At 46.1% G+C, this 27549-nt stretch overlaps 1 protein-coding gene across 1 annotated transcript in view; it reads right to left on the bottom strand.

The window, feature by feature from the left end:
• The window catches only part of LOC138296694 (adhesion G protein-coupled receptor F5-like), a 1174222-nt gene that overhangs the window by 410069 nt on the left and 736604 nt on the right, over window positions 1–27549 (bottom strand). The window contains exon 13 of the mRNA XM_069236066.1: window positions 8987–9196. Coding sequence (XP_069092167.1) covers window positions 8987–9196 — 210 coding nt within the window. The remainder of the gene's footprint in view (window positions 1–8986; window positions 9197–27549) is intronic.

Below are 27549 nucleotides of genomic sequence, written 5' to 3'. Positions count from 1 at the left end.
CTGGGCTATGCTGTGCACAAAGGATTCCTCACAAAAGTGCACAGAAGCCCTAGAAGCTGCAGATCACACAGTACACAGGATTACTGTCTGGCGTGGGGAGGCAAGGACTTACCTTCACCAAATTTGGACAGAAGTACCACTGGACTGTCGGGGCCACTTGGATCCAGCTCCTGTGTTCCAGGGACCGCGCTCGTCAAGATAAGAGGGGACCCAGAGGACCGGTGATGCAGAAGTTTGGTGCCTGCGTTAGCAGGGGGAAGATTCCGTCAACCCACTGGAGATTTCTTCTTGGCTTCCAGTACAGGGTGAAGGCAGACAGCCCTCAGAGCATGCACCACCAGGAAACAGTCGAGAAAGTCGGCAAGGTTAGGCGCTACAATGTTGCTTGTAGTCGTCTTGCTACTTTGTTGCGGTTTTGCAGGCATCCTGGAGCATTCAGCGGTCGATCCTTGACAGAAGTCAAAGAGAGAGATGCAGAAGAACTCTGGTGAGCTCTTGCATTCGTTATCCAAAGAGAAACCCACAGGAGAGACCCTAAATAGCCTTCAGAGGAGGATTGGCTACCTTACCAGGTAAGCACCTATCGGGGGTCTCTGACGTCACCTGCTGGCACTGGCCACTCAGAGGCCTCCTTTGTGCCCTCACACCTCTGCATTCAAGATGGCAGAGGTCTGGGACACACTGGAGGAGCTCTGGGCACCACCCCTGGGGTTGTGATGGACAGGGGAGTGGTCACTCCCCTTTCCTTTGTCCAGTTTCGCACCAGAGCAGGAGCTGGGGGATTCCTGAACCGGTGTAGACTGGTTTATGGAAGGAGGGCACCATCTGTGCCCTTCGAAGCATTCCCAGAGGTCAGGAGAGGCTACTCCTCTCAGGTCCTTAACACCTATTTCCAAAGGGAGAGGGTGTAACACCCTCTCTCAGAGGAAATCCTTTCTGCCCTTCTGGGGTCTGAACAGCTCAGTCCTAGGAAGGCAGAACAAAGCATTTCCTTTCGGAGCAGGGTATTACACCCTCTCCCTTTGTAAATAGGAGTTACAGGCTGAGGAGGGGTAGCCTCCCCCTACCTCTGGAAATGCTTTGAAGGGCACAGATTGTGCCCTCCTTGCATAAGCCAGTCTACACTGGTTCAGGGACCCCTTGTCCCCTGCTCTGGTGTGAAAATTGACAAAGGAAAGGGGAGTGACCACTCCCCTGTCCATCACCACCCTAGGGGTGGTGCCCAGAGCTCCTCCAGTGTGTCCCAGACTTCAGCCATCTTGCTTTGCAAGGTGTGGGGGCACTCTGGAGGGCTCTGATTGGGCAGTGCCAGCAGGTGATGTCAGAGACCCCTCCTGATAGGTCCTTACCTGATAAGGTAGCCAATCCCCCTCTCAGGGCTATTTAGGGTCTTGTGTAACACAAAAAAAGGGACTAGGAACTTATATGGTCCAGTGCACAATCTCCCAAAGTATCATGAAAAAATAATGAGTGCACTGTTCCAGAAAAGTGGAGGGTACTCTAACCTCTCAACACCGACATAAACTTGTAAAGAAGTGCAAGCCCTCATGCATCATCATCGGGCCATGCTCTACGTCAGGCTGATATTGCAATGTCTGACGGGATCCTGCGTCAAGAAGGTATCTTATTACCAAAACATCTTAGGTTACCAAGAGACGGCTGGAGTGATAAAGAAATAACAATTAAAATTGGCTCGGGTGCCTCCTCAGTAGATATATATTTTAATGAATGAGCAACGACCCGGTGAAGATTAAAAACAGTAGCAAAGTGAAAAGGAATTCATGGTCCCACACTTTTCTCACTCTAGAAGTCAAATACAATGACTTAGACTCCTACAAACAGTCAACATGTTTCGCGCCTCTTCATATGTCCAAAAAGGATCCACTGGCACTTCATCAGGACATAAATAATCTTTCTCCAGAACAAAAAAACTTTAACAAAATGTTGATTAAAAAATTAGTAGTATAGAGTGAAAAAATATTTTTAATAATGCCTAAGCTGTGATAGCTAGCCGAGAACTACAGATCTCTTATACACGAAGCTGTTTCGAATTCCTGGATATCCCAGAAAGAGGCCGATTTTCTGAACACTAATAATCCTCGTATCCCTTATTTTTACTGTTTACCTAAGATCCATAAGGGCATTACCCCTCCACCTGGACGCCCTATAGTGTCAGGGATAGTATAAGTATTCAAACCATGTTCTACTTTTTGTGACTATTTCTTACAACCATTTGTCAGAGAGTCTTCTACTTTTTTAAAGGACACAAAATGTCCTTAATTTAGTTCAATCAATCAACAATACTGACTCTGTACAAACCCTTATCACTCTCGATGTGGAATCACTCTATTTCCACAAGAGGCCACACTGAGGGTGATAGAGACAGCTCTATTGAACAAACCACCGGATACAACCACCCCTGTCCATTTCATTATGCAATGTCCCTCATTGGCTCTGACTGAGATGACTGAGAATTTTTTCCAATTTGAAGATCAGCTATACCATCAGATTCGAGGGACTTCTATGGGCAGTACCTTTGCCCCTAGTTTAGCCTGTCTGTATGCATATCATTTGAGCAATGTTTCATTCTTAATACGTCTAACCCTTTTTTTGAAAACATCAGACTTTGGCGACGATACATAGATGATATTCTTATCGTTTGGCAGGGAGATTTTTAGGCTGTTGAACCCTTTGTCAGTTGGATTAACACTTTAGATCCCTTTTTGAAGTTTACCTCAACAGTTTCCTTGACAAATATCACCTTCTTGGATCTTACCATCACTATTGACAAGGGCAAGCTTCATACATGTACACATCATAAAATTACTGATCGTAACAGTTTTTTGCTTTATGATAGTTTTCATCCAAGAGCCCTTAGAGATAATCTGCCATACGGCCAATTTTTGCGACTACGTCGTAACTGTAGTGAAGTTTTGTCATTTGAAATCCAAGCTGATGATTTAGCCAACAAACTTTATGAGAGACATTATCCCCTGAGGATCATCAAATCTGCCCGTAAAAGGGCTTGCAATAACAATCGGGATTCCTTGTTGACTTCGATACAAAAAGAAGCTTCACCTTGTTTGACATGTGTCACTACCTTTACTTCTGTCTCTAACGCATCAACAAATGATGGTCCATCCTTACCAGTGGAGGTGTGACCATTTCAAGACCTTTATTTGCTTTTAAGAGATCTTCCAATATAAAGGATATGATTGTGAACACCAGACCTTTGAAGTATAATACCGCATCAGACCAAAACACACTATGTGGTCTCACTCCTATTAAGGGACATTTTCCATGTGGCAATTGTAGTGTGTGCTCCCTTACAAGATGGATGAGTACCATTAATCTTGACCCTATTGGCCCTTGGCATTTATCAGGTCATACGAACTGTAATACCCGGAACTGTATCTGTATGATTAGCTGCCTGTGTGACTTACATTATATAGGCATGACATCTAGACCAGTTAGAATCCGCATCAATGGACATCGAAGCAATATAAGATGTGGCCGAATGACCACTAAATTGAGTATTCACTATTATGAGGTACAAAGTACACCAGATGATATGTGGTGGATTGTACTACAGACCCTGAAATCATCAAACAAGTCTTTATTTGAAGTCGAACAACGTTGGGTATTTAGGTTGGGCACCCATATTACAGGATTGAACGATGAGATACCCTGGATGAATATCTCATCCCAACAAAGATGACTTTAATGTATTGAGATGGTTTGTCAATTAATTTCAGTTACACTTTGTTCGTTTTGATGAACCATTCCACTTGAATGTCAATCTATCTCATTGGAATGGTATTTTTCTGTTTTGTTTTCTTTTTATCCTTGTGAGGATACTTTTTGGTCCAACAGACTGTTTTTGAATTATGCTAACAAACATTACCAGCATCTGGTGCTTGTGTTTTTCTCTATGTTGGTTTCTAGACATAACGATCTATCGCTTGAAAAGTTGGCCTTTTTGTTTTTGTTACAATATAATTTTTTGTTTCATTAGTGCTCAATTCTGTGCTTTTTATTTTTTATTTTTAATTCTTATTTTGTATTAGCATTGCAGATAAGTAACGATATGTCGCATTCTCCTTCGATATTGGCTACAAAGGTTTCCATTTGATTTCACTGTCTAGGGATGCGGCTTGATATTCCCATTGTCGATGTTTGCAGGCCTGCGGTTGCAGATAATGTTGTTTGTGCCTGTCTTCCCTTTTCAGAGAATGTCTCCTGTGTCCGTTTTCTATTTCGTTAATTAGATGTCATGAGTGTAACCAGGAAGTCCTGGATGCTATGCCGCATTGGTTACTTACAATCCAGCCCAACTCCTTTAAACGGGGTTTGGCCTGCGTGTTTTTTTCACTGTTAAGGAAACGTGACCTGAATATGCGTTGGTGATCTTTTCGTTGCGAGAGCAAGATTCCTTTTGCTGAGCCCTCATTAACAAGCAGGTTGGTCTCTAACCCTTTTTGCTTCATCTTTGTCATTCCGACGAGGTCAGTATTTACAAAAAGATGCTAGTTATCTATCACATCTTTTTTCTGTGATTCCCATATATGTATCAGAACCCTAATGAACTGATGCATGGATTTACTATAAGCATAGTTTGACTACAAGTCATTTTGTTATCTCCTTTTTTCAACATGTATGTGTTCCATCAAAAGGTATATGTTTGACTATGTTTTAGAAATTCACAGTATTTACAGCTTTCTAGTTTTTTAAGACCAATCTCTTACGTTGTTCTAACTTCTCTTAACATAAAAACATTTTCACTGTTGGAAACTTTACTGTAGATATCCCAATGAATTGCGCTGGAATTCCCCAGTGGATGTAGTTCCTCCTTTAATTATGGCCGGTAAGCATGTATTTAATTGAGCTATATGTGCATGTATGAGTGATGTTGTAGTAGTTGTAGAGTGGGACCTTCCTTTGTAGTGCTGCTCCAACTGAATTTTGCACCTCCTTTGTCCCTGTGTCCTGGGACTCCTGTGGGTGCTATGTGGTGCTCTGAGGGCTCTCTGAAGTGCTGAGAGCCTACTCCTCCTCCTCATACAGAGTTGAAGCCCCAGGTCCCTCCTGGGGTCCAGATAGCACCTAGTTTAGGAAAAACACGACTTTGCCGGAACCAAGGCTTGTTGGAGGAATCCAGCACCAAAACTCACCTGCATCCAACTTCACAACATGGGACATCCTTTGCCTCATGTAGGAACCCGCTGGAATCTTCCTTAGGTGCATTTCTGCAGTCTTTGTCCAACCGGGGACTCTTCTTTTGCACCGCCTTCTGGGTTGGCAGGGGCTCCTTCCTGGAACATCTTTTGACTTCACGACTTGGTCTCCTTCCTTTGCAGGTCTTCAGGTCCAGGAATCCATAATTTGTTGTTTGCAGACTTGGTTGGTTCTTGCAATAATTCCAATCACGAGGTGCAGTGTGTCCTGAGGAAACTTACAGTACTTTACTCCTGCTTTTCTGGTCTCTGGGGTGAGGTAATTTACTTACCTCTCCCAGTGATTCTGCACACACTACACTTGTCTAGGGGGCAATTCTTGATTTGCATTCCACTTTCTTAGTATATGGTTTAGGCTGCCCCTAGACCTATTTTCTCCCATTGCATTCTATAGCATTTCCTATTGTTTGCACTATCCTATATCTAATTACTTACCTCATATTGGTGTCTAGTGTATATATTGTGTATAATACTTACCTCCAGAAGGAGCATTGCCTCTAAGTATTGTTGGTACTGTGACACCCAAATCAACTACCTTTATTTTTGGTAGCACTGAGTATTGTCTTTACTTGTGTATAAGTACTGTATGACTATAAGTGGTATTCCAGGAGCTTTGGATGTCTCCTAGTTCAGCCTAAGCTGCTCTGCTATAGCTACCTCTAGCATCCTAAGCTGCTAGAACACTACTACATTTCACTAATAAGGGAAAACTGGACCTGGTGTAAGGTGTAAGTACCCAAGGTACCCACTACAAACCAGGCCAGCCTCCTACAGGCACTGGCCAGGTTGAGGATGTGATGACAGCATGGATCCGAGGGTGCTCCCGAGTGAATGGAGTTCATCAGTCTTTGGGTGTCCTCTATGGTGACGGGGGTCCAGGAGTTTAGTATCTGGTGCGGTGGTAGGTTCGTGGTGGTGAGGGTTGCTGGCAGGATTTGGTTCCTGAAGCCTTCATAGATCTTATGGTGAAAGAAGGTGGCAAGGTCGTTGCAGAGGTCTTGGGAGGGAGGGATGGAAGAGGTGTCTGTCCGAGGTTCGTGAACTCTTTGACGATGGCTAAGAACTCTTTGCTGTTGTGAGTGCTGGTGTTGAGGCATGCTTGAAAGGCAGCTTTTTTGGCGGCTCTGATGTTCTGGTGGAGCGTGATGACTGCATTTTGTATGCTATGCGGTCTTCGGTTGATTTGCTGATCATCCTCCATTTACATTCCAGTCATCTGTAGGAGCGCTTGGATTCTTGTAGGTCTGTCATAAACTTGGGTGTTTTGCTCTGGCAATTTCCTGCTGTTTTCTTTAGGGGGGCTATGTTGTCGGCACAGTTTGATAGCCAGCAGTGTAGGTTGCTTGCGGTTTCATTTGCGTCTGTTCCTTCCGGTGGGAGGGAGTGGTTGAGAGCGCTGGTGAGTTGTGCTTCTGTGACTTTGCTCCAGCATCTGCCGGAGGGACAGGGGTGTAGTGGCATGCGGTGTTGTTTGTGTAGGTAAAGTGGATGAACATGTGTTCAGTCCAATGGTGTTCGGAGGTGTGGGAGGAGGTGATGTTTTCCCCTGCTGAGAAAACGGGGTTGTGAATGTTTCAGGCTCTGTTGGTGGGAACGTTGACGAGTTGTTTGAGGCCAAGAGTTGTGAGGTTGTCCAGGAGGTATGAGGTGTTGGGGTCATCATGGTTACCAAGGTGGAAGTTGAGGTCGCCAAGTAGAATGTAGTCCGAGTAGGTGAGCACTTGGTGGGAGACGAGGTCGACGATGTCTTTGCAGAACTGGGGTCAGGGTCTGGGTGGCCTGTAGATGAGGGTGCCATGACTGGTTGGGAGGCGTCCAGGATGTTATTGTCCTCTATGTGTTTGCGTAGCTGAGTGTTGATTGCTTTCTCAGTGACCCTAGCTGGAAAGGGCAGCAGCGAAATGTGGTAGTAGTTCTTGAGATCCGTTGGGTAGGCTGTGGGTTTATTCAGAAGTGGTCGGATTGCGGCACACTTCCAGTCTTCTGGATAGGTTGCTGACTCTAGGGAGCAGCTGATGGTCTTGCAGAGCTCAGGTGCGATCAAGGTGCTGTCCTTGTTGAAGATGTAGTGGGGGAAGGGGTCGGTAGGGGCCTCAGAGTGGTTATTGCATATGGTTAAGTGGATCACGTCCATCGTGAGGAGGGGTCCAGGTGTGCAGGAGTCTTGAGGGTTCGAAGGGTCCTGGCAGGGGTGTCTTTGGTGAGTTCAGAGATTCTTGGGGTCCGAACCTGTCATAGGGATCTGTGGTTTACCTGTGACACCAGGTGGGGAGTGGCCATGTGGCACCCCTGCAATCCAAAATTTATACCATTCTGGCTTGCGAACCCCTCCAAAACCTAGACAGAGGTGAGAGCCTTGTTAGGTCTCATTGGTTACTACAGGAGGTTTGTTAAGGGTATGGCACCATTGTTGCCCCCTTGAGCCTGGTTCTCAGAGTGGCACAATTGGTGTTGCAGGTCTGGGGGACTCACTTCAGTACCCATGCCTGTGTACCAGCGGTGCCATTTACTGATGACATACAAGGGTAGCTGGAGTGCCGTTATATAGTATAGTTTTTGGGGAAGAGATCTTGCCATGGGAACCTGGCTAGCAGGGACCCAGGGCACCTGAAGTTTTGAAACCACATTATTTTCCAGACAAAATGTCAGGGGCTAACAATGCAAAAAGAGGCCCTTTCTCACAGGGCGCTCATGTGAAATGCTGCTTTGCCCTTGGGCACAGTTAGCACTATATAAAACTGAAAAAATAAAATTAATAACTGGGGACTCAGATTGATGTGTCAACTGAAAACATAAATAGAAAATCAGTAATTTTGAGGCTCGCCGCAGAGTACCCCAAACAACACAGTTGATACTAAACCACTCCCCCATGTAACATTTACTGGTGGTCAGGGTATTTATGTCACTAAAACTACAGGAAGAGGTTATAGACCTTTCCTACATAGTAAAATTTAGAAAGTATTTGGTCTCTTTCCTAAATGTCAAGGCTGCTTTTGTTAAGACATTGACAGAGTTGAGGTAGGAGAGTGAAGTTTAGATCGGAATGGACTAGGCAATCTGTGACTTTTGAGGTTGTGGGTTAATATGACCTATTTCTACTACCTGCATTCATCTCCCCGCCTATGCAATGATCACTAGATAGAAGATGTGCTGGAGAGTTAGATGGATAACTGAAAATTGACTTCAAGATATTTTCATAGTATTAATGATATCTTGGTTCAAATGTTAATATTTTTGCAGTTTTATTTTGCATTAAATAAGTACACCGTCCACTCTAAACCATTCACAACAGTCTTTCCTCACATGTCGCTAAATTGTATTCAACCACATTATGTACAACCTTCAAATGTGGTATCTTTGCATTCTTTTAATTTGATTAAAGAGCCCTTAAATAAGATGTCCACCCAAAAGGCATATAAAAAGAGAGTTCCAGATGGGTAGGCACATTGAACATCTCATGACATGGCGTAACTATCATTATTAAAATACTTTTAACATGTTGGCAAATCATGTTATCCATATTACAGAAGGGTATGGTTATAATTCGAAATTGTAACAGCGTTTTCCAAAGAGCATTGTTGATGTTTGTCATTAATGTAGAGCAAAACGTGTCTTCCCTCCAAAAGTGAAAATTAAAAAACCAGCACTGAACCCAAGTATATTCTAAAACCGTGAGGTTGTTTGTGCTGCATACAAACACAAAGCTGTGCATAGTTCTATAAAGGAACATCTTATCAATATGTTGCACTTACTTGGTGTTGATGAGCCTTGTACTTTAAACTGAAAACGGTATTTGTTTGAGTCTGTTGTACTGCATCGTAGGCTCACGGTTGATGGGCAAGTGTATATTCCTTCCACAATATTTGTTGTAAGTTGTGATGCTGAAGGCAATGGCAAAATTGTAATGGTAGCGCTACTGCTGCTGTTTGTTATTCTTTGAGACACTGTGCAGGTGTATGTGCCTGAAACAACATAAAAGGGATGGAATCAGGGGTTATATTTTTCAAAGGCTTCAAACTAAAAATCTATTTAATTTGAAGATACATTGTTATATATTGAGAAGACGTCATAAGGCTTTTTCATGTGTATCTTTTTTCTATAACATTGTTACCTTATATGAAAATAGGAAAGAGAGAATCTACACTGGCTGCATGTTGAGTTCCATCATTGGGTATACCCTTTGCGCTTCCAGTAAATAGTGAACCTCTTTTACCACACTAGAGGAAATTTAACTGTATTTAGACGTTCGTTCAACAGCAGCAACTCAGTGAGTTTTCCGTCAAAATTAGTGGTTTGTACCTTCGGAATCAAAGTCGTTAATATGCAAGTACCGTTATGGCAATGTCTAATATCATCAGCTAAATTTCCACCAATATGTGCAGGTACAACACTGTACCCCCAATGCAGCGATTGACTATCAGTACCAAAATGTGTCATCCCTCGAGCTCCCTGTGGAGATTTCACTGCAATCGTGGGGTGCTGTAGCGTGTGGCAGTGCTTTTCTGTGACACACATACGTTACATTGAACACATGGATAATGGTTTGCTAACATGAACTAAACTGATTGAAAGAGAGTTCTAACGAATGTATTCTCGATTGTCATGTTCGATTTTCCCCTCTTTTTTGTTTCTGTTCACTCCAACAAAGCAAAGAAGGAAATTTGCCTTTTTCCGGCCTGCATGATACAACCATACAAGCAAGGTAAGATGATGTGTGCGGATCCAAACTGGAAGGTAGCAAAGACAGTTACATTTCCTGCCTTCTGTACACAACTGCAAAAAAGGCATTTCTAGCTTACTAAAATATCAAACTAAGAATTGCACAGGAGTGCCCCTTCGGGGACTAAGGCAGTATGATTTTCATCCATTGGAGCTCGAAAACAATACTTTTCTGAAATTTGCAAATCCCATATGTTCGACTCGTCAGCCTTAGCGTGGTCTTCCTCTAAACTTTTTGCCTTACTCCTCCATTTTTTTATCTTGTTTTTGTGGTCTTAGGACTCTGTGCACTCTACCACTTCTAACCAGTGCTAGAGTGAGCGTGCTCACTCCTTAAAACATGGGAACATTGGTTTTGTCCCATTTGGCATATTTAATTTACTTGTAAGTCCTCCAGTGAAGTGATACTGCATGTGCCCAGGGCCTTTAAATGTAATGGTACTAGTGGGCCTGCAGCACTGATTGTGCTGTTATATGGGTCCTACGAGTTAAGTGGACAACATAAATGTCAGAGTATGGAGACTAAGGGATGGGTTGGGATGGACGGGTTACTCCGTCACAAACATTACGGTTATCCCGTCCATCGTATTACGATTTCCATAGGATATAATGGAGTCATATTATGGCAGACAGGATATCTGTAATATTTGTGACTAAGTAACCTCATCCGGCAACTCTAAATCAGGCACTTAGTCCACACATATCATCAGACAATGTTGGCTTAAGTCCTAAAAAAGTCACAGTGCCCCATCTGAACCCCTATCCTTACCAGAGTACCAGATGATATCTGCAACCTCGAATATGACCACCCTTATCCCCAAAGGAAATCATGGAAACAGGTATACCCTTTTGTTGTTTACTTATACATGCCTAAAGGGAAACATAAGAAAGATACAAATCTGGCTTTTCAAACATTTATTGAAACAGTCGCATTCTTGTATAGAAAACATATGCTGCAAGTATCAGGCAGTTAAAACAAAGCATGTTAACCAGCAGTACAAAAATGGTGAAGATGATGAACAGTTCAACCATTATGACATTACTATGTGGATATAATTATACTTATAATCCTATTTCCAACTACCTATACTATTGAGAGTTTAGTGGGAGTACACTCTGACAGATCCCTTAGACAGTCTAACCCCTATACCTGTGTTTGATGTGTCAGGAAGTTGCTCCGGTATAGAGCAGGCTATCATCCTTTGCAGGATAAAGGTTAGAGTCAGCAGGGTGCCATCTCAGCCACAGTGCACCGCGTTTCAGGATCATCCCAGCCAAAGTGCTTCTTTGTCAGAGTGGCTCAAAGGCAGCTTATATAAGCAAAGCACTGTTTCAATCGCACTGTGTCAAAGGTGCACAGCTGATGCGATGGTTAGTCCGGAGCTTTAGAACTGTCTCCAACCAGACAAACAAATGCAAGGGCAAGGGTTCAATGTTACTAGCTTTGGACAGAGTGTACAAACAACTTACTAATATACTCATTAAAAAATAAATTCATGCTGAATAATTTCTAAGTACATTATCGTGTAAGAGCAAAGCATGTAAAAAAAAGTCACCATTAGGAAAAGATGCCAAGTTAATAAAAATAGTTTAAAATGGAGACCTAGTGTGAGCCTTGTTGTACTTTACAACAGTGCCACCCACTTGAGAAGCCCTTTAAACATGTCTCAAACCTGCCATTACAGCCTGTGTGTGCAGTTTTAAAACCCAATCTCATCCTCTCACTGTTTTGCCAGCCCCAAACCATCATTTTTGTTAAACATAAGTGTAGGAAGTTGGCTCTGTATGTGCTATTTCAAAGTAAGGAATAGCATGCACAGAGTCCAAGGGTTCCCCTTAGAGGTAAAATAGTGGTAAAAAGAGATATTACTAATGCTCTATTTTGTGGTAGTGTGGTCGAGCAGTAGGCTTATCAAAGGAGTAGTGTTAAGCATTTGTTGTACATACACATAGACAATAAATGAGGTACACACACTCAGAGACAAATCCAGCCAATAGGTTTTGTATAGAAAAATATATTTTCTTAGTTTATTTTAAGAACCACAGGTTCAAATTTAACATGTAATATCTTGTTTGAAAGGTATTGCAGGAAAGTACATTAGGAACTTTGAATCATTTCAATTGCATGTATACTTTTCAAGTTATTCACAAATAGCTATTTTAAAAGTGGACAATGCAATTTTCACAGTTCCTGGGGGAGGTAAGTTTTTGTTAGTTTTACCAGGTAAGTAAGACACTTACAGGGTTCAGTTCTTGGTCCAAGGTAGCCCACCGTTGGGGGTTCAGAGCAACCCCAAAGTTACCACACAAGCAGCTCAGGGCCGGTCTGGTGCAGAGTTCAAAGTGGTGCCCAAAACGCATAGGCTTCAATGGAGAGAAGGGGGTGCCCCGGTTCCAGTCTGCCAGCAGGTAAGTACCCGCGTCTTCGGAGGGCAGACCAGGGGGGTTTTGTAGGGCACCGGGGGGGACACAAGCCCACACAGAAATTTCACCCTCAGCGGCGCGGGGGCGGCCGGGTGCAGTGTTAGAACAAGCGTCGGGTTCGCAATGGAAGTCAATGAGAGATCAAGGGATCTCTTCAGCGCTGCAGGCAGGCAAGGGGGGGCTTCCTCGGGGAAACCTCCACTTGGGCAAGGGAGAGGGACTCCTGGGGGTCACTTCTGCAGTGAAAGTCCGGTCCTTCAGGTCCTGGGGGCTGCGGGTGCAGGGTCTTTTCCAGGCGTCGGGACTTAGGTTTCAAAGAGTCGCGGTCAGGGGAAGCCTCGGGATTCCCTCTGCAGGCGGCGCTGTGGGGGCTCAGGGGAGACAGGTTTTGGTACTCACAGTCGTAGAGTAGTCCGGGGGTCCTCCCTGAGGTGTTGGTTCTCCACCAGCCGAGTCGGGGTCGCCGGGTGCAGCGTTGCAAGTCTCACGCTTCTTGCGGGGAGATTGCAGGGTTCTTTAAAGCTGCTCCTTTGGATAAAGTTGCAGTCTTTTTGGAGCAGGTCCGCTGTCCTCGGGAGTTTCTTGTCGTCGTCGAAGCAGGGCAGTCCTCAGAGGATTCAGAGGTCGCTGGTCCCTTTGGAAGGCGTCGCTGGAGCAGAGTTCTTTGGAAGGCAGGAGACAGGCCGGTGAGTTTCTGGAGCCAAGGCAGTTGTTGTCTTCTGGTCTTCCTCTGCAGGGGTTTTCAGCTAGGCAGTTCTTCTTCTTGTTGTTGCAGGAATCTAGTTTCTAGGTTCAGGGAGAGCCCTAAATACTAAATTTAAGGGCGTGTTTAGGTCTGGGGGGTTAGTAGCCAATGGCTACTAGCCCTGAGGGTGAGTACACCCTCTTTGTGCCTCCTCCCAAGGGGAGGGGGTCACATCCCTAATCCTATTGGGGGAATCCTCCATCTGCAAGATGGAGGATTTCTAAAAGTCAGAGTCACCTCAGCTCAGGACACCTTAGGGGCTGTCCTGACTGGCCAGTGACTCCTCCTTGTTTTTCTCATTATCTCTCCTGGACTTGCCGCCAAAAGTGGGGGCTGGGTCCAGGGGGCGGGCATCTCCACTAGCTGGAGTGCCCTGGGGCATTGTAACACGAAGCTTGAGCCTTTGAAGCTCACTGCTAGGTGTTACAGTTCCTGCAGGGGGGAGGTGTGAAGCACCTCCACCCAGAGCAGGCTTTGTTTCTGTCCTCAGAGAGCACAAAGGCTCTCACCGCATGAGGTCAGACACTCGTCTCTCAGCAGCAGGCTGGCACAGACCAGTCAGTCCTGCACTGAACAATTGGGTAAAATACAGGGGGTATCTCTAAGATGCCCTCTGTGTGCATTTTTTAATAAATCCAACACTGGCATCAGTGTGGGTTTATTATTCTGAGAAGTTTGATACTAAACTTCCCAGTATTCAGTGTAGCCATTATGGAGCTGTGGAGTTCGTTTTTGACAGACTCCCAGCCCATATACTCTTATGGCTACCCTGCACTTACAATGTCTAAGGTTTTGCTTAGACACTGTAGGGGCATAGTGCTCATGCACATATGCCCTCACCTGTGGTATAGTGCACCCTGCCTTAGGGCTGTAAGGCCTACTAGAGGGGTGACTTACCTATGCCACAGCCGGTGGGAGGTTGGCATGGCACCCTGAGGGGAGTGCCATGTCGACTTAGTCATTTTCTCCCATCAGCACACACAAGCTGGCAAGCAGTGTGTCTGTGCTGAGTGAGGGGTCCCTAGGGTGGCATAAGACATGCTGCAGCCCTTAGAGATCTTCCCTGGCATCAGGGCCCTTGGTACCAGAGGTACCAGTTACAAGGGACTTACCTAGGTGCCAGGGTTTTGCCAATTGTGGAAACAATGGTACATTTTAGGTGAAAGAACACTGGTGCTGGGGCCTGGTTAGCAGGGTCCCAGCACACTTCTCAGTCAAGTCAGCATCAGTATCAGGCAAAAAGTGGGGGGTAACTGCAACAGGGAGCCATTTCTTTACACAAGCCCCCCCCCAGCCCACAGGCCAGGAGACTCAGCCAAAGCTGGGAGAGTCTTCCTAGTCTGTCAGGCGAGGAAGAGTAGAGGAAATAGGCTGGTTTGTTGCAGGGCCTACTCTGCCTTACATCCTCCTGTTCAGGTCATTCCCTCTGGGGAACTGACCCACTTCCACAGTGATAGGACCTAGTCTGAACTGCCTCTTGTCTGTGCTTTTTATGTCTTCACCCATTCTCTCTATTTTGGGGTTAGAGGTATCCACCTCTGCTAATCTTATCTTAGCCAGGGTCACCCCTAGCTTACCCAAAGAGGTTACCCAGAGCTGGAGTAACCCCACCATGACCAACAGGGTCAGGGGGCCTAACTTGATATTTGGCATGGGGTCAGACCACCATGCCAAGGATAGTGCAGCCATAAAGGCTAACACCCAGCAGAGGCCACTGACAGCTATCAGTGCCCAGAACCCCACCTTTAGCTCTTCACCTACAAGGGAAGGGGCTAAGTTACAGGCTTCTTTGGGTTCAGGGTGCCTGTCTGCTGTATTAGAGTGGGGGGTTACCACATCTTGTAGTAAATACCCTTCTTCCACTCTTTCTTCTGTTAGCTGAGGAGCCACCCACTCAGGCTTAACAGTTGCCTGACTAGCCAGGACTTCTTGTGGGTCAGGTTGGACTTTATCAGAGCCACTTTTGGAGTTCTCCCCTACTGGAGCAGAATCTCCTTGGCTTGCTGGAACCTTGGCTAAAGGTTGTCCACCTTTCCTACTCTGTTTCCTTTTCTTTTTCTTCTGGGGCCTACTTGCATTTACTGCAGAGGCAGGCACTCCAGAATCCTTGGGAGAGGACTGGCACTGGACCAGTTCCTCTCTTGGGCTCTGACTAACCTCTGGGTAGTCATTTCCAAGGAGACAATCAAGGGGGAGGTCTGTACTGACTACCACCCTTCTCCAGCTAAAAGTCCCACCCACTTCTATGGGCACAAAAGCCACAGGCCTATCAGTGACCCTGTCTGGGCTAACTCTTACTCTGGCTATCTCACCTGGGATGTACTGGTTTGAGAACACCAACCTGTCATGCACAATAGTGTGACTGGCACAAGTGTCTCTCAGGGCAGTGGCTGGGATTCCATTCACCAGTAGGTGGTGGAAGTGTCTACTTCCCTCTGGAATCTCCAACTCACCTGTTGGGCCCTTTTTCCAGTTGAAGGCTATGAAGACCTCCTCATCTGAGGAGTCATCCCCAATGGCTACACTGGTCACCCCTGGGATTTTGCTGGGGGGTTTGTTTTTGGGACAAGAAGTGTCCTTGGTGTGGTGCCCTGTCTGTTTACAGTTATGGCACCATGCCTTAGTGGCATCCCAGCTCTTACCCTGGTACCCACCTTTGTTTTGGGTTGTGTCTCTGGGCCCACCCACCTGGTCTGGTTTTTGGGGGCCTACAGGGGACTCTTTTTCTTTGTTTCTAGTGTCACCCACTTTCTCCTGGGGAGGCTTTGTAACCCCTTTCTTTTGGTCACCCCCAGTGGAAGTTTTGGTTACCCTAGTCTTGACCCAGTGGTCTGCCTTCTTTCCCAATTCTTGGGGAGAAATTGGACCTAGGTCTACCAGATACTGATGCAACTTTTCATTGAAGCAGTTACTTAAAATGTGTTCTTTCATAAACAAATTATAAAGCCCAACATAGTCATACACTTCATTTCCAGTTACCCAACCATCCAGTGTTTTCACTGAGTAGTCTACAAAATCAACCCAGGTCTGGCTCGAGGATTTTTGAGCCCCCCTGAATCTAATTCTATACTCCTCAGTGGAGAATCCAAAGCCCTCAATCAGGGTACCCTTCATGAGGTCATAAGATTCTGCATCTTTTTTAGAGAGTGTGAGGAGTCTATCCCTACACTTTCCTGTGAACATTTCCCAAAGGAGAGCACCCCAGTGAGATTTGTTCACTTTTCTGGTTTCACAAGCCCTCTCAAAAGCTGTGAACCATTTGGTGATGTCATCACCATCTTCATATTTAGTTACAATCCCTTTGGGGATTTTCAACATGTCAGGAGAATCTCTGACCCTATTTATGTTGCTGCCACCATTGATGGGTCCTAGGCCCATCTCTTGTCTTTCCCTTTCTATGGCTAGGATCTGTCTTTCCAAAGCCAATCTTTTGGCCATCCTGGCTAACTGGATGTCCTCTTCACTGGAGTTATCCTCAGTGATTTCAGAGTTGTTGGTCCCTCCTGTGAGGGAACCAGCCTCTCTGACTATTATTTGTGGAGTCAGGGCTTGAGAAGCCCTGTTCTCCCTAGATAGGACTGGTGGGGGGGAATCACCCTCCAAGTCACTATCATCATCCTCTGTGTTGCCATCCTCAGAGGGGTTGGCTCTTTCAAACTCTGCCAACAGCTCCTGGAGCTGTAGTTTGGAAGGTCTGGAGCCCATTGCTATTTTCTTTAGTTTACAGAGTGACCTTAGCTCTCTCATCTGTAGATGGAGGTAAGGTGTGGTGTCGAGTTCCACCACATTCACATCTGTATTAGACATTATGCTTCTAAAAGTTGGAATACTTTTTAAGAAACTAAAACTAGTTCTAGAATCTAATTCAAACTTTTACCAAACTTTTAAACTCTAAAAGAAAATGCTAACAGGGACTAACACAAGGCCCTAGCAGGACTTTTAAGAATTTAGAAAACTTTTCAAATTGCAAAAATCAATTTCTAATGACAATTTTGGAATTTGTCGTGTGATCAGGTATTGGCTGAGTAGTCCAGCAAATGCAAAGTCTTGTATCCCACCGCTGCCACCAATGTAGGAAGTTGGCTCTGTATGTGCTATTTCAAAGTAAGGAATAGCATGCACAGAGTCCAAGGGTTCCCCTTAGAGGTAAAATAGTGGTAAAAAGAGATAATACTAATGCTCTATTTTGTGGTAGTGTGGTCGAGCAGTAGGCTTATCAAAGGAGTAGTGTTAAGCATTTGTTGTACATACACATAGACAATAAATGAGGTACACACACTCAGAGACAAATCCAGCCAATAGGTTTTGTATAGAAAAATATCTTTTCTTAGTTTATTTTAAGAACCACAGGTTCAAATTTAACATGTAATATCTTGTTTAAAAGGTATTGCAGGTAAGTACATTAGGAACTTTGAATCATTTCAATTGCATGTATACTTTTCAAGTTATTCACAAATAGCTATTTTAAAAGTGGACACAGTGCAATTTTCACAGTTCCTGGGGGAGGTAAGTTTTTGTTAGTTTTACCAGGTAAGTAAGACACTTACAGGGTTCAGTTCTTGGTCCAAGGTAGCCCACCGTTGGGGGTTCAGAGCAACCCCAAAGTTACCACACCAGCAGCTCAGGGCCGGTCAGGTGCAGAGTTCAAAGTGGTGCCCAAAACGCATAGGCTTCAATGGAGAGAAGGGGGTGCCCCGGTTCCAGTCTGCCAGCAGGTAAGTACCCGCGTCTTCGGAGGGCAGACCAGGGGGGTTTTGTAGGGCACCGGGGGGGACACAAGCCCACACAAAAATTTCACCCTCAGCGGCGCGGGGGCGGCCGGGTGCAGTGTTAGAACAAGCGTTGGGTTCGCAATGGAAGTCAATGAGAGATCAAGGGATCTCTTCAGCGCTGCAGGCAGGCAAGGGGGGGCTTCCTCGGGGAAACCTCCACTTGGGCAAGGGAGAGGGACTCCTGGGGGTCACTTCTGCAGTGAAAGTCCGGTCCTTCAGGTCCTGGGGGCTGCGGGTGCAGGGTCTTTTCCAGGCGTCGGGACTTAGGTTTCAAAGAGTCGCGGTCAGGGGAAGCCTCGGGATTCCCTCTGCAGGCGGCGCTGTGGGGGCTCAGGGGGGACAGGTTTTGGTACTCACAGTCGTAGAGTAGTCCGGGGGTCCTCCCTGAGGTGTTGGTTCTCCACCAGCCGAGTCGGGGTCGCCGGGTGCAGCGTTGCAAGTCTCACGCTTCTTGCGGGGAGATTGCAGGGTTCTTTAAAGCTGCTCCTTTGGATAAAGTTGCAGTCTTTTTGGAGCAGGTCCGCTGTCCTCGGGAGTTTCTTGTCGTCGTCGAAGCAGGGCAGTCCTCAGAGGATTCAGAGGTCGCTGGTCCCTTTGGAAGGCGTCGCTGGAGCAGAGTTCTTTGGAAGGCAGGAGACAGGCCGGTGAGTTTCTGGAGCCAAGGCAGTTGTTGTCTTCTGGTCTTCCTCTGCAGGGGTTTTCAGCTAGGCAGTCCTTCTTCTTGTTGTTGCAGGAATCTAGTTTCTAGGTTCAGGGAGAGCCCTTAAATACTAAATTTAAGGGCGTGTTTAGGTCTGGGGGGTTAGTAGCCAATGGCTACTAGCCCTGAGGGTGAGTACACCCTCTTTGTGCCTCCTCCCAAGGGGAGGGGGTCACATCCCTAATCCTATTGGGGGAATCCTCCATCTGCAAGATGGAGGATTTCTAAAAGTCAGAGTCACCTCAGCTCAGGACACCTTAGGGGCTGTCCTGACTGGCCAGTGACTCCTCCTTGTTTTTCTCATTATCTCTCCTGGACTTGCCGCCAAAAGTGGGGGCTGGGTCCAGGGGGCGGGCATCTCCACTAGCTGGAGTGCCCTGGGGCATTGTAACACGAAGCTTGAGCCTTTGAAGCTCACTGCTAGGTGTTACAGTTCCTGCAGGGGGGAGGTGTGAAGCACCTCCACCCAGAGCAGGCTTTGTTTCTGTCCTCAGAGAGCACAAAGGCTCTCACCGCATGAGGTCAGACACTCGTCTCTCAGCAGCAGGCTGGCACAGACCAGTCAGTCCTGCACTGAACAATTGGGTAAAATACAGGGGGTATCTCTAAGATGCCCTCTGTGTGCATTTTTTAATAAATCCAACACTGGCATCAGTGTGGGTTTATTATTCTGAGAAGTTTGATACTAAACTTCCCAGTATTCAGTGTAGCCATTATGGAGCTGTGGAGTTCGTTTTTGACAGACTCCCAGCCCATATACTCTTATGGCTACCCTGCACTTACAATGTCTAAGGTTTTGCTTAGACACTGTAGGGGCATAGTGCTCATGCACATATGCCCTCACCTGTGGTATAGTGCACCCTGCCTTAGGGCTGTAAGGCCTACTAGAGGGGTGACTTACCTATGCCACAGCCAGTGGGAGGTTGGCATGGCACCCTGAGGGGAGTGCCATGTCGACTTAGTCATTTTCTCCCATCAGCACACACAAGCTGGCAAGCAGTGTGTCTGTGCTGAGTGAGGGGTCCCTAGGGTGGCATAAGACATGCTGCAGCCCTTAGAGATCTTCCCTGGCATCAGGGCCCTTGGTACCAGAGGTACCAGTTACAAGGGACTTACCTAGGTGCCAGGGTTGTGCCAATTGTGGAAACAATGGTACATTTTAAGTGAAAGAACACTGGTGCTGGGGCCTGGTTAGCAGGGTCCCAGCACACTTCTCAGTCAAGTCAGCATCAGTATCAGGCAAAAAGTGGGGGGTAACTGCAACAGGGAGCCATTTCTTTACAATAAGTCACTCCTAGGGTAGGCTGTAAACTGCCCACAGGGCAGGGTACAATGTATTTAAAACTTTAGGCATGTCATTCTAAGTTTTACATGTCCTTGTAGTGAATACTCTTAGATTTGTTTTATATTACTGCAAAGCCTGACTCTCTCATAGGCTAACATTGGAGTTACCTTATTACATTTAATAGGGATAACTTCCAAATCTGAACAGGTAAACAGTTCATGATTGGTGCCTTTGGAATTGTAGTGAAAAATCCTCTTTTAGTGTAAAGTATACAATTTTGAAAATGCCACTTTTAATAAGTTGGTAATTTCCTGCCTTAGTCGTTCATTGCTTGCAGCCTGTCACTGAGTCACATGACTAGGTGAAGTTGGTAGTTGGTCTTTGTGTATTCCTGCTAGACAGCCTCACACAAAACTTGGGTGTGCTTGGTTGGGCCACCACTGCTAGTATGGGAGGGCGGAAGTAGGCACAGCCACACTAACACCTGAACAGGTTGTGTCCTGCCTTTATAGAAGGGACTGCATATTCACATACAATGTAGTTAGTCTGGAGCCTGGGCACGGGAAACAGGAAATATGTGCACTCTAAAGGGAATCCTCTAGCAGCTGCTCCCACTTCAAAGCAGGCACCAGGAAAAAATACCACATCTCAGACAACAACTCTTCAGTACACTTTTGGACATGTGAAAGACTCTGCCAAGATGGACTGCTGTGCTGCTTCAAGGGCTCCCACTCTGCCAGACTGCTTCCCTGAAGGAATGCCTGCCTTGCTGTGCTGACCTGCTGCTCTTCTGCCTGGGTGAGAAGGACTGGATTAGTAACCTTTATCCAGGACCACCAGAGTGACTCAACGGGCTAGTCTCTTACAACCAGCACCTAGACCCTGCAAACTGTGTGTTCTACCCTGCCAGTGGTGCCATTCCAGTCCTGGACCCTTGGAAGTGGGCCTGAAGGTTCTCTGACAGCCCGACAGTGGATCCTGCAGTAGTTAATTTCCTCTGCTGTGCAGAACAACCCAGAGCAGAACCGATTCATCGCTGCTGCTGCGACAGCTCTTCCAGTGCAAGGACTACGCATTGACCTTGCAGCTTCTTTAGCACCACTGCTGGGAAACATATCCCAAATGTAGGATCTCACATCACAAGCCTCTTGTTGACAGCAGCTTCAACGACGAAGTAGGACTCATATTGCAAGCCCTGCAGTCTCTTTGGAACCAGGCAGTGTGTGACTCATCCTTGACTCAGGACTTCACATCACAAGCTTCCCTCATTGACGGCTCCTCGTAGACAATGCAGGACCTAACATTGCAGCCATGCAGCTCTCTTGACCGACTGCGTAATGCATCTCCGACCTGGATCTCACATCAACTTGGCTGTGTGACGCATACTCGACACAGGACCTTACAGTGCTCTGCAACCAGGATTTAAAGCACTCTTGTTCAGTGAGACTAACTGGATCCCTCTATCTGGTCCGTGCTTCATCCCCGTTGATCTGAACTTGGACTTTGTCCTGATCGGGCGTGAGCAGATATCCTCAGTTGCCACTCTGTACTTTTTGGCACTCTTTTTACCTAAATCTGTGAAATTGTATCTCTTCAGTTCTACTCTTTGGATTTTTGTTTAATTTAATAAAATGTGCTATGTTTTTCTAATCTGGTGTATGGTCCTTTTTGTGGTGGGTCTTCACTTTATTACTGTTTGAAGTGTTGCACAAATACTTTTCATATTATCTTTGAGCTGGGAAACGGCCTTAAGAACATGCGCTAAACCATGCCTGCCGTTTTACCACAAGCGTGACAACGCTTGCCTAAACCACAACTCTTCCATTCTCTGCCTTAACCATAAATAAGGCTAAATATATGCATATGTGTGGTTAAAGCAGAGAATAGTCTGCAGTCTAGCTCTGCAGATGGGCAGAGAAGAACAGAAGAGGAAGAATCAGGAGAGATAAGTGGGGCACGGGCCGGGTTTGGGTGTGTGTGTAGTTTTTAGGGGTGGGTGGCGGTTTCAGTGGTCAGTATGGGGGGGGGTCAGGGAAGTTTTTTTGACTGGGGACAGGGCTTTAGGGTTTAGGGTGGGGGGTCAAGGTAGTTTTAAGGGGTAAGGGACAGTTTTCAGAAGTGGGGTCAGTGTTAGCGCTGAGGGTGGGGGTTCTGGGGTCAGGGTAGTTTTTAGGAACAGAAAGGATTGGGAGAGTTAAGTGGGGCTGGGGCCAGGTTTGGTGTTGGTTGTTTTTAGGGGTGGGGCAGTTCTAGGGCTCATGGCAGGTGTAATGGTTGTGTTAGCCTTTTTTAAAGAGGGAAGTGTTGTCGCACTCAGGGCAGGGGATCAGGTAGTTTTAAGGGCGTGGGCGAGGATTTAGGGCTCTGGGTGGCAGGGCAAGGGGCAATTTTCAGGGGTGGGCGTCTGTTTCAAGGCTGGGGCCAGGGGGCTGGGGTCAGGGTTGTTTTTAGGAAGAGGCAGGTTTTTAGGCCTCTGGGCAGGAGGAGGGGAAGGGGAGTTTTAAGGGCAGGGAGGGTCAGTAGTAGGGCTCAGGGCAGGGGGATTGGGATGGGGTGGTTTTAAGGGTAGGATGTAATCAGTTTTAGGGCTCAGGGTGAGGGGGTCAGGGTAGTTTTAAGGACAGTACAGGCTCAGTTGTAGGGCTCAGGGCAGGGGGGATGGGTCAGTTTTAAGGGGTAGGGTGGATTCAGGGTGAGGATATCGGGTGTTGGGGCAAGACAGGGCAGCAGGGTGCGATTTACCAAGCATATTTCGGGGAATTCCGCTACAGGTATTACGACCCACAACCTGGAATCCGCCACAATACAGACACCAACACAAGTCCGCCACACCAAAGGTCAGTGATAAACTGGTGATAACAAAACCGACATCGCCACGCCAACAAGAATACGCCCACACTATCACGACCCACGAATCAACGTGGCGGTCTTTCAACTGCGGTAATCCATTGGGTGCTGCCTGGTCCTCTGCAGGCTCTCTGAGTTGCTGAGGGCCCTCTCTGTCTCCCCCTCCTGGGTAGAGGCCATCAGGTCCCTCCTGGTCCCGGGCAGCTCCATTTTCCTCCAACCGCAAGCATTGCGTGCGCCAAGGCCTGTTGGCGGAATCCAGCAACGCAAACCAGACTACAATCATCCATCCGGCATGGGACATCATCTGCACCAACCAGGAACCCGCATCCACCTTCCTGGGGGCAGTACTGACTGTTCTTCTTCACCGGTGGTTCTTCTTTTGCACCTTCACCCGGGTTAGCAGGGGCTTCTTGGACTTGGTTCCCTTCTTCCACACGTCTTCTGGTCCAGGAATCCATCATTGGTGTCTTGCAGTCTCTTCTGGTTCTTGCATAATCTTCTTTCTCATGTTATTGTGTGTTCTAGGAAAGTTACTGTGATTTACTCCTGCTTTCCTGGGCTCTAGGGTTTTTATATTACTTAGCTTTGATGTTTTCTAAGACTCCTAGCATCCCTCTACACACTACACTTGCCTAGGTGGGACACTGACTTTTGAATTCCACTGTCTTAGTATATGGTTTGTGTTCCCCCTTAGCCCATTTCTACCTATTGTGATTTTCACTATTTGCACTGTTTTCTAACTGTTTTTACAGCTATTACTGCATTCTAGTGTATACATTGTGTATTTTACTTACCTTCTAAGAGAGTAGAGTCTTAAGGTATTGTTGGCAATGGTTTCACCAAAATAAAGTACCTTTATTTTTGTAACACTGGGTATTTTCTTTCATGTTTGTGAGTAATATGTGACTATAGTGAGACTGCAGGAGCTTTGCATGTCCCCTAGATAAGCCTTGGCTGCTCAGCTACAGCTACCCCTAGAGAGCCTGGCTCCTAGACAGTGACTACATTTCACTAATAAGGGATAACTGAACCTGCTATAAGGTGTAATTACCTCTGGTACCCACTACAAACCAGGCCAGACTCCTACATGGGGGAAGGCAAAAGGTTTGGTGGTGACCCTGCAGAGCTCAACGCATCCGTTTTGGCAGAAAAATCTCAGAGCGGAAAAAAGTTAAAATTTTGTGTCCAGGCAAGTCCCTTTGTCAGCTGGATGCTTTTTATGCCTTAGCCTGGTCATTTGACTATGGCGGACAGATTAAGTACTGTCACTATGGCAGAGTACTTTGCTCCTGCCATGGCCAGGATACTCTTCTCTCAAAATTTAGCAATGTTCACCGTCCCAGCAGACACCTCTTGCATTCACAGGAACTGGCAGTTCCAGTTAATACTTTGAAAGTTTGACTGACAGTTTGCCAATATGACGGAGCTGCATGTCAGTGTCCTTCCCTGACATGGGGGTGCTTTTGTAGTTTTCACTGCCCTCTATTGCCAGATTCTATCTGGCACTGATGGACAACTGGTCTTGTGTTTGCCAACTCTAAATAGGGCGGGCAGACAAGTGGCCAAACCTCAGATAGTCCTTACTTCATTGAGCCTTCAGAGGTGTATGTATACAGTGGAGATGCTGTAGTCTCCACCGTCTATATACTGAAGTTCGCCCCCGACTCTAAACGAGGAGGGCAGAAATTTGCTTTGCCTGGAGTACCCTCTCTGTCCCTTATTTTTTTCAGAGCTAAGAATCCTCCAGTGGGACAAAGCTGCAGGCTGTATCCGTCAATTAGTCCCATGAGGCCAAATACCTTCCCATAGAGGGCTCACTGAAATGGATTTGTTGTTGTGGAGACACTCCAAGTAGGATAAACCTGTGTTTTCAGCCTAGTAAAGTTTTTCTTACTCAGATTGGCTTGGTTGGTTCATTCTGGTCCTCCACCAGCTGGAAGTCAGAAATGTTCACAGTCCTAATGTTTTTCAGAGTTTGTGGGAGAAGTTCAGATAGACACAGCCAAGGGTCCCACTACCTCAGGGACAGCACTTATTGGTTAGGACTCAAAAAAATCTTTCCTCAACATACTTTTTCGTAGTTTGGACTCTTGGTTCAAGGATGACAGTACTTATGTTTGTAGGTGGCTATACCTATCCTACAACAAGTTGCATCTGTAGTCCCAACCCCTCCGGCTCACTAGCAGTACCTCACCAATAACCCAAACAGTTAAAGGTGATTTTTGGCAGCCTTTACACATGGACGCAGAAGTATGACATCTCAGGGAATGTTGTGGTTAAACGGAGATTACCCCTTTCTCACAGATATATCATGTCTCAACCAAACACAGGCGATAACAAAGTGCAATAATGTTTCAATAGTTTTTATTTAATACAATCTGCAATCTGCGGTAAATTGCATGGGCTGCAATGATTAGAATAATGAACAGTGCAAGAGATAAAATTGTAAAGACGAGAGTCATGATTATGAAGACCCCCACCATCTTGCGATAGCATGGAAAGACATAAAGTGTATAATATGTTAAACTTAATCTGCCAATGCCATGTCCCTGGAAGGAGCCCCCAACCCTTGTTACCTCGGAATGAGGTCTCGTGCTCAGACTCCGAAAGAGCACGAAGTCCGGGTCAGTGTCAAGACGACGTGCGGCATTGATAGCAGCGATGGTATCTGGTTGGAATCCCTCTGATTATCTGTCTAAAGTGTGATGTATTTATACAGATCTACTTGGACCACTGACGTAGGTTGTTCCAAAACAATAGATAACACCGCATGCTTGGGACGGTAATTTCTAATGTGAGCACCTACTGTTTGTTCGTCTTTGTTGCATGAGTTGATGCCTTAGCGCGGTGACACTGATAACATAAATCTAAACAAAATGGCCTAACCTTAAGCAAGGTAGCCATCTTAGAAGAAATAATTAAATAAATGGTCTAAGACAGAGCAAGCTAAGTAGGTTAAAAGTCACTAGGTGACAGGGGCACAAGTCTGCAAGCCAAAGGCTAAGCTAACTCCTGTTATCCCATTAAAACAAACTAGGATTCACTACAACTTCTTCGCTGTTGGTCAGAGCAGGGTAGAAACTGAACAAATGCTGCAATGTTTTGTCTGCCTGAAGGCATAAGCAGCATTTCCAATCCCCCCTTTGACCATCCTCCCTCCACTTTGGTAAAAAGTCGAGTGATGGAATATCACCAAATCTCAATGTCAATAATTTCAGCTTAATCTTCAGGAAGTAAGTGGACTCCATAAGGGGAGGAAATCTTTGGACATCGTAAGAGTTCAATACCAGCCACACATGTGACCACTTGGCCACTTTTATCGTCCGGCCAACTTTGCAACTTAATAGATTTATTTACTGCTCTTCTGAAAGCTTGGCCGGACATGTTAAGGTTCCATAGGTCACCGACCTTCAGCTTTCTATGCTTTTTTCAAGGTAATATTTGTCTTCGCCATTACCCCTTTGAAGTTTTATTCCAGACCACACTAGATTAGCCAGTGAAGCCTCAATGGCTGACAGCAAATTGTGGAAGGATTTAACAAATGCCACAGACCTGGTAAGTGTCTGCTTTATCAGAGAAAATTCCAGGCTGACTTGGGTGGATGATGCAAATCTCGGTAACCAGAAAACTTGTTATGAGATCTTATCATGATTTTATCAAGGAGGCTGGCCTCTGCACCAATCATTAGTTCCGTTCCATGTGAGAGGGCAGGTGGTAGTCTTGCCTTCATTTCTGCAGCCAATGGCTGGAGATTATGCCCTTGAATAGAATTGCTAGCTTTGAAAAGGTGTGGTTGAGAACCTGTGTTTTTCCCTTAATTGTTTCTCTTTGGAGTGCAAAAGTAGCCCTTGAACCTATCTTGACTCTTAAGAACACATTTGAATGGGGCTTCATCAATTGTGTCTCCATTAAGGTACCATTCATGTTGGTTTAAAATACGACAATTATGGGTGATAACTTTTGTCTTTTTACAATTGATTTCAAACCCATTATCCTCTGCAGATGAGCCTGCAGCAATGATTGTGCCATCCACATGATTCATGTGAAATGCCAGAGCACAGTGGTGAAGAGCTGTGCTGCAATGGTGATGTGTCGATTTTGGCAGCCGCACATGGGTGTTGTGTTGATTTCCCAGCTGCGATGCAGGTGGTATGTCAATTTTGCAGCCGAGAAGCAGGTGGTGCATTGATTTTTCACCTGCACGGCTCCTGTGCGTGAATTTTAGACTTGGTTCCACCAGCTTCTCCTGTCAAGGACCCAGGGACTGGATTAGGCACCACTTTGCAGGGTAGAAGTCTCAGCAAGAAAGTCCAGGTGCTGCCAGAGAAAGTCTTTGATAGCCCTGAGACTTCAGAACAGGGGGCAAGCTTAGTATAAGCCCTTGGAGACACGTTGGAAGCAGGAAAACACAGCAAAGTCCAGTCTTTTTTCTCTCTCAGGCAGAAGCAGCAACTGCATGCCAACCCAGCAAAGCACACTCATGGGCAAAGGGGCAGTACTCCTCCTCCAGCTCTTCGGCTCTTCTCCCTGACAGAGGTTTCTCTTGATCCACAAGTAATCTAAAAGTCTGGGGTTTTGGGTACACAACTTATACCCAGTTCTGCCTTTGAAGTAGGCAAACTTCAAAGAAAAGTCTCTGTTGTGCACAAGATCCTGTCTTGCCCAGGCATGGCCCCAGACACACACCAGGAGGTTGGAGGCTACATTGTGTGAGGACAGGCACAACCCTTTCAGGTGTAAGTTTCAGCGCTTCCTTCCCCACTCTAGCCCAGGTGACTCATCAGGATATGCAGGCTACACCCCAAATCCCTTTGTGTCAC

The sequence above is a fragment of the Pleurodeles waltl genome, chromosome 5 (assembly GCF_031143425.1).
Source record: "Pleurodeles waltl isolate 20211129_DDA chromosome 5, aPleWal1.hap1.20221129, whole genome shotgun sequence".
Classification (NCBI taxonomy): domain Eukaryota; kingdom Metazoa; phylum Chordata; class Amphibia; order Caudata; family Salamandridae; genus Pleurodeles; species Pleurodeles waltl.
The sequence above is the reverse complement of the archived record's forward strand: the minus strand, read 5'-3'. Positions and strand labels throughout refer to the sequence as shown.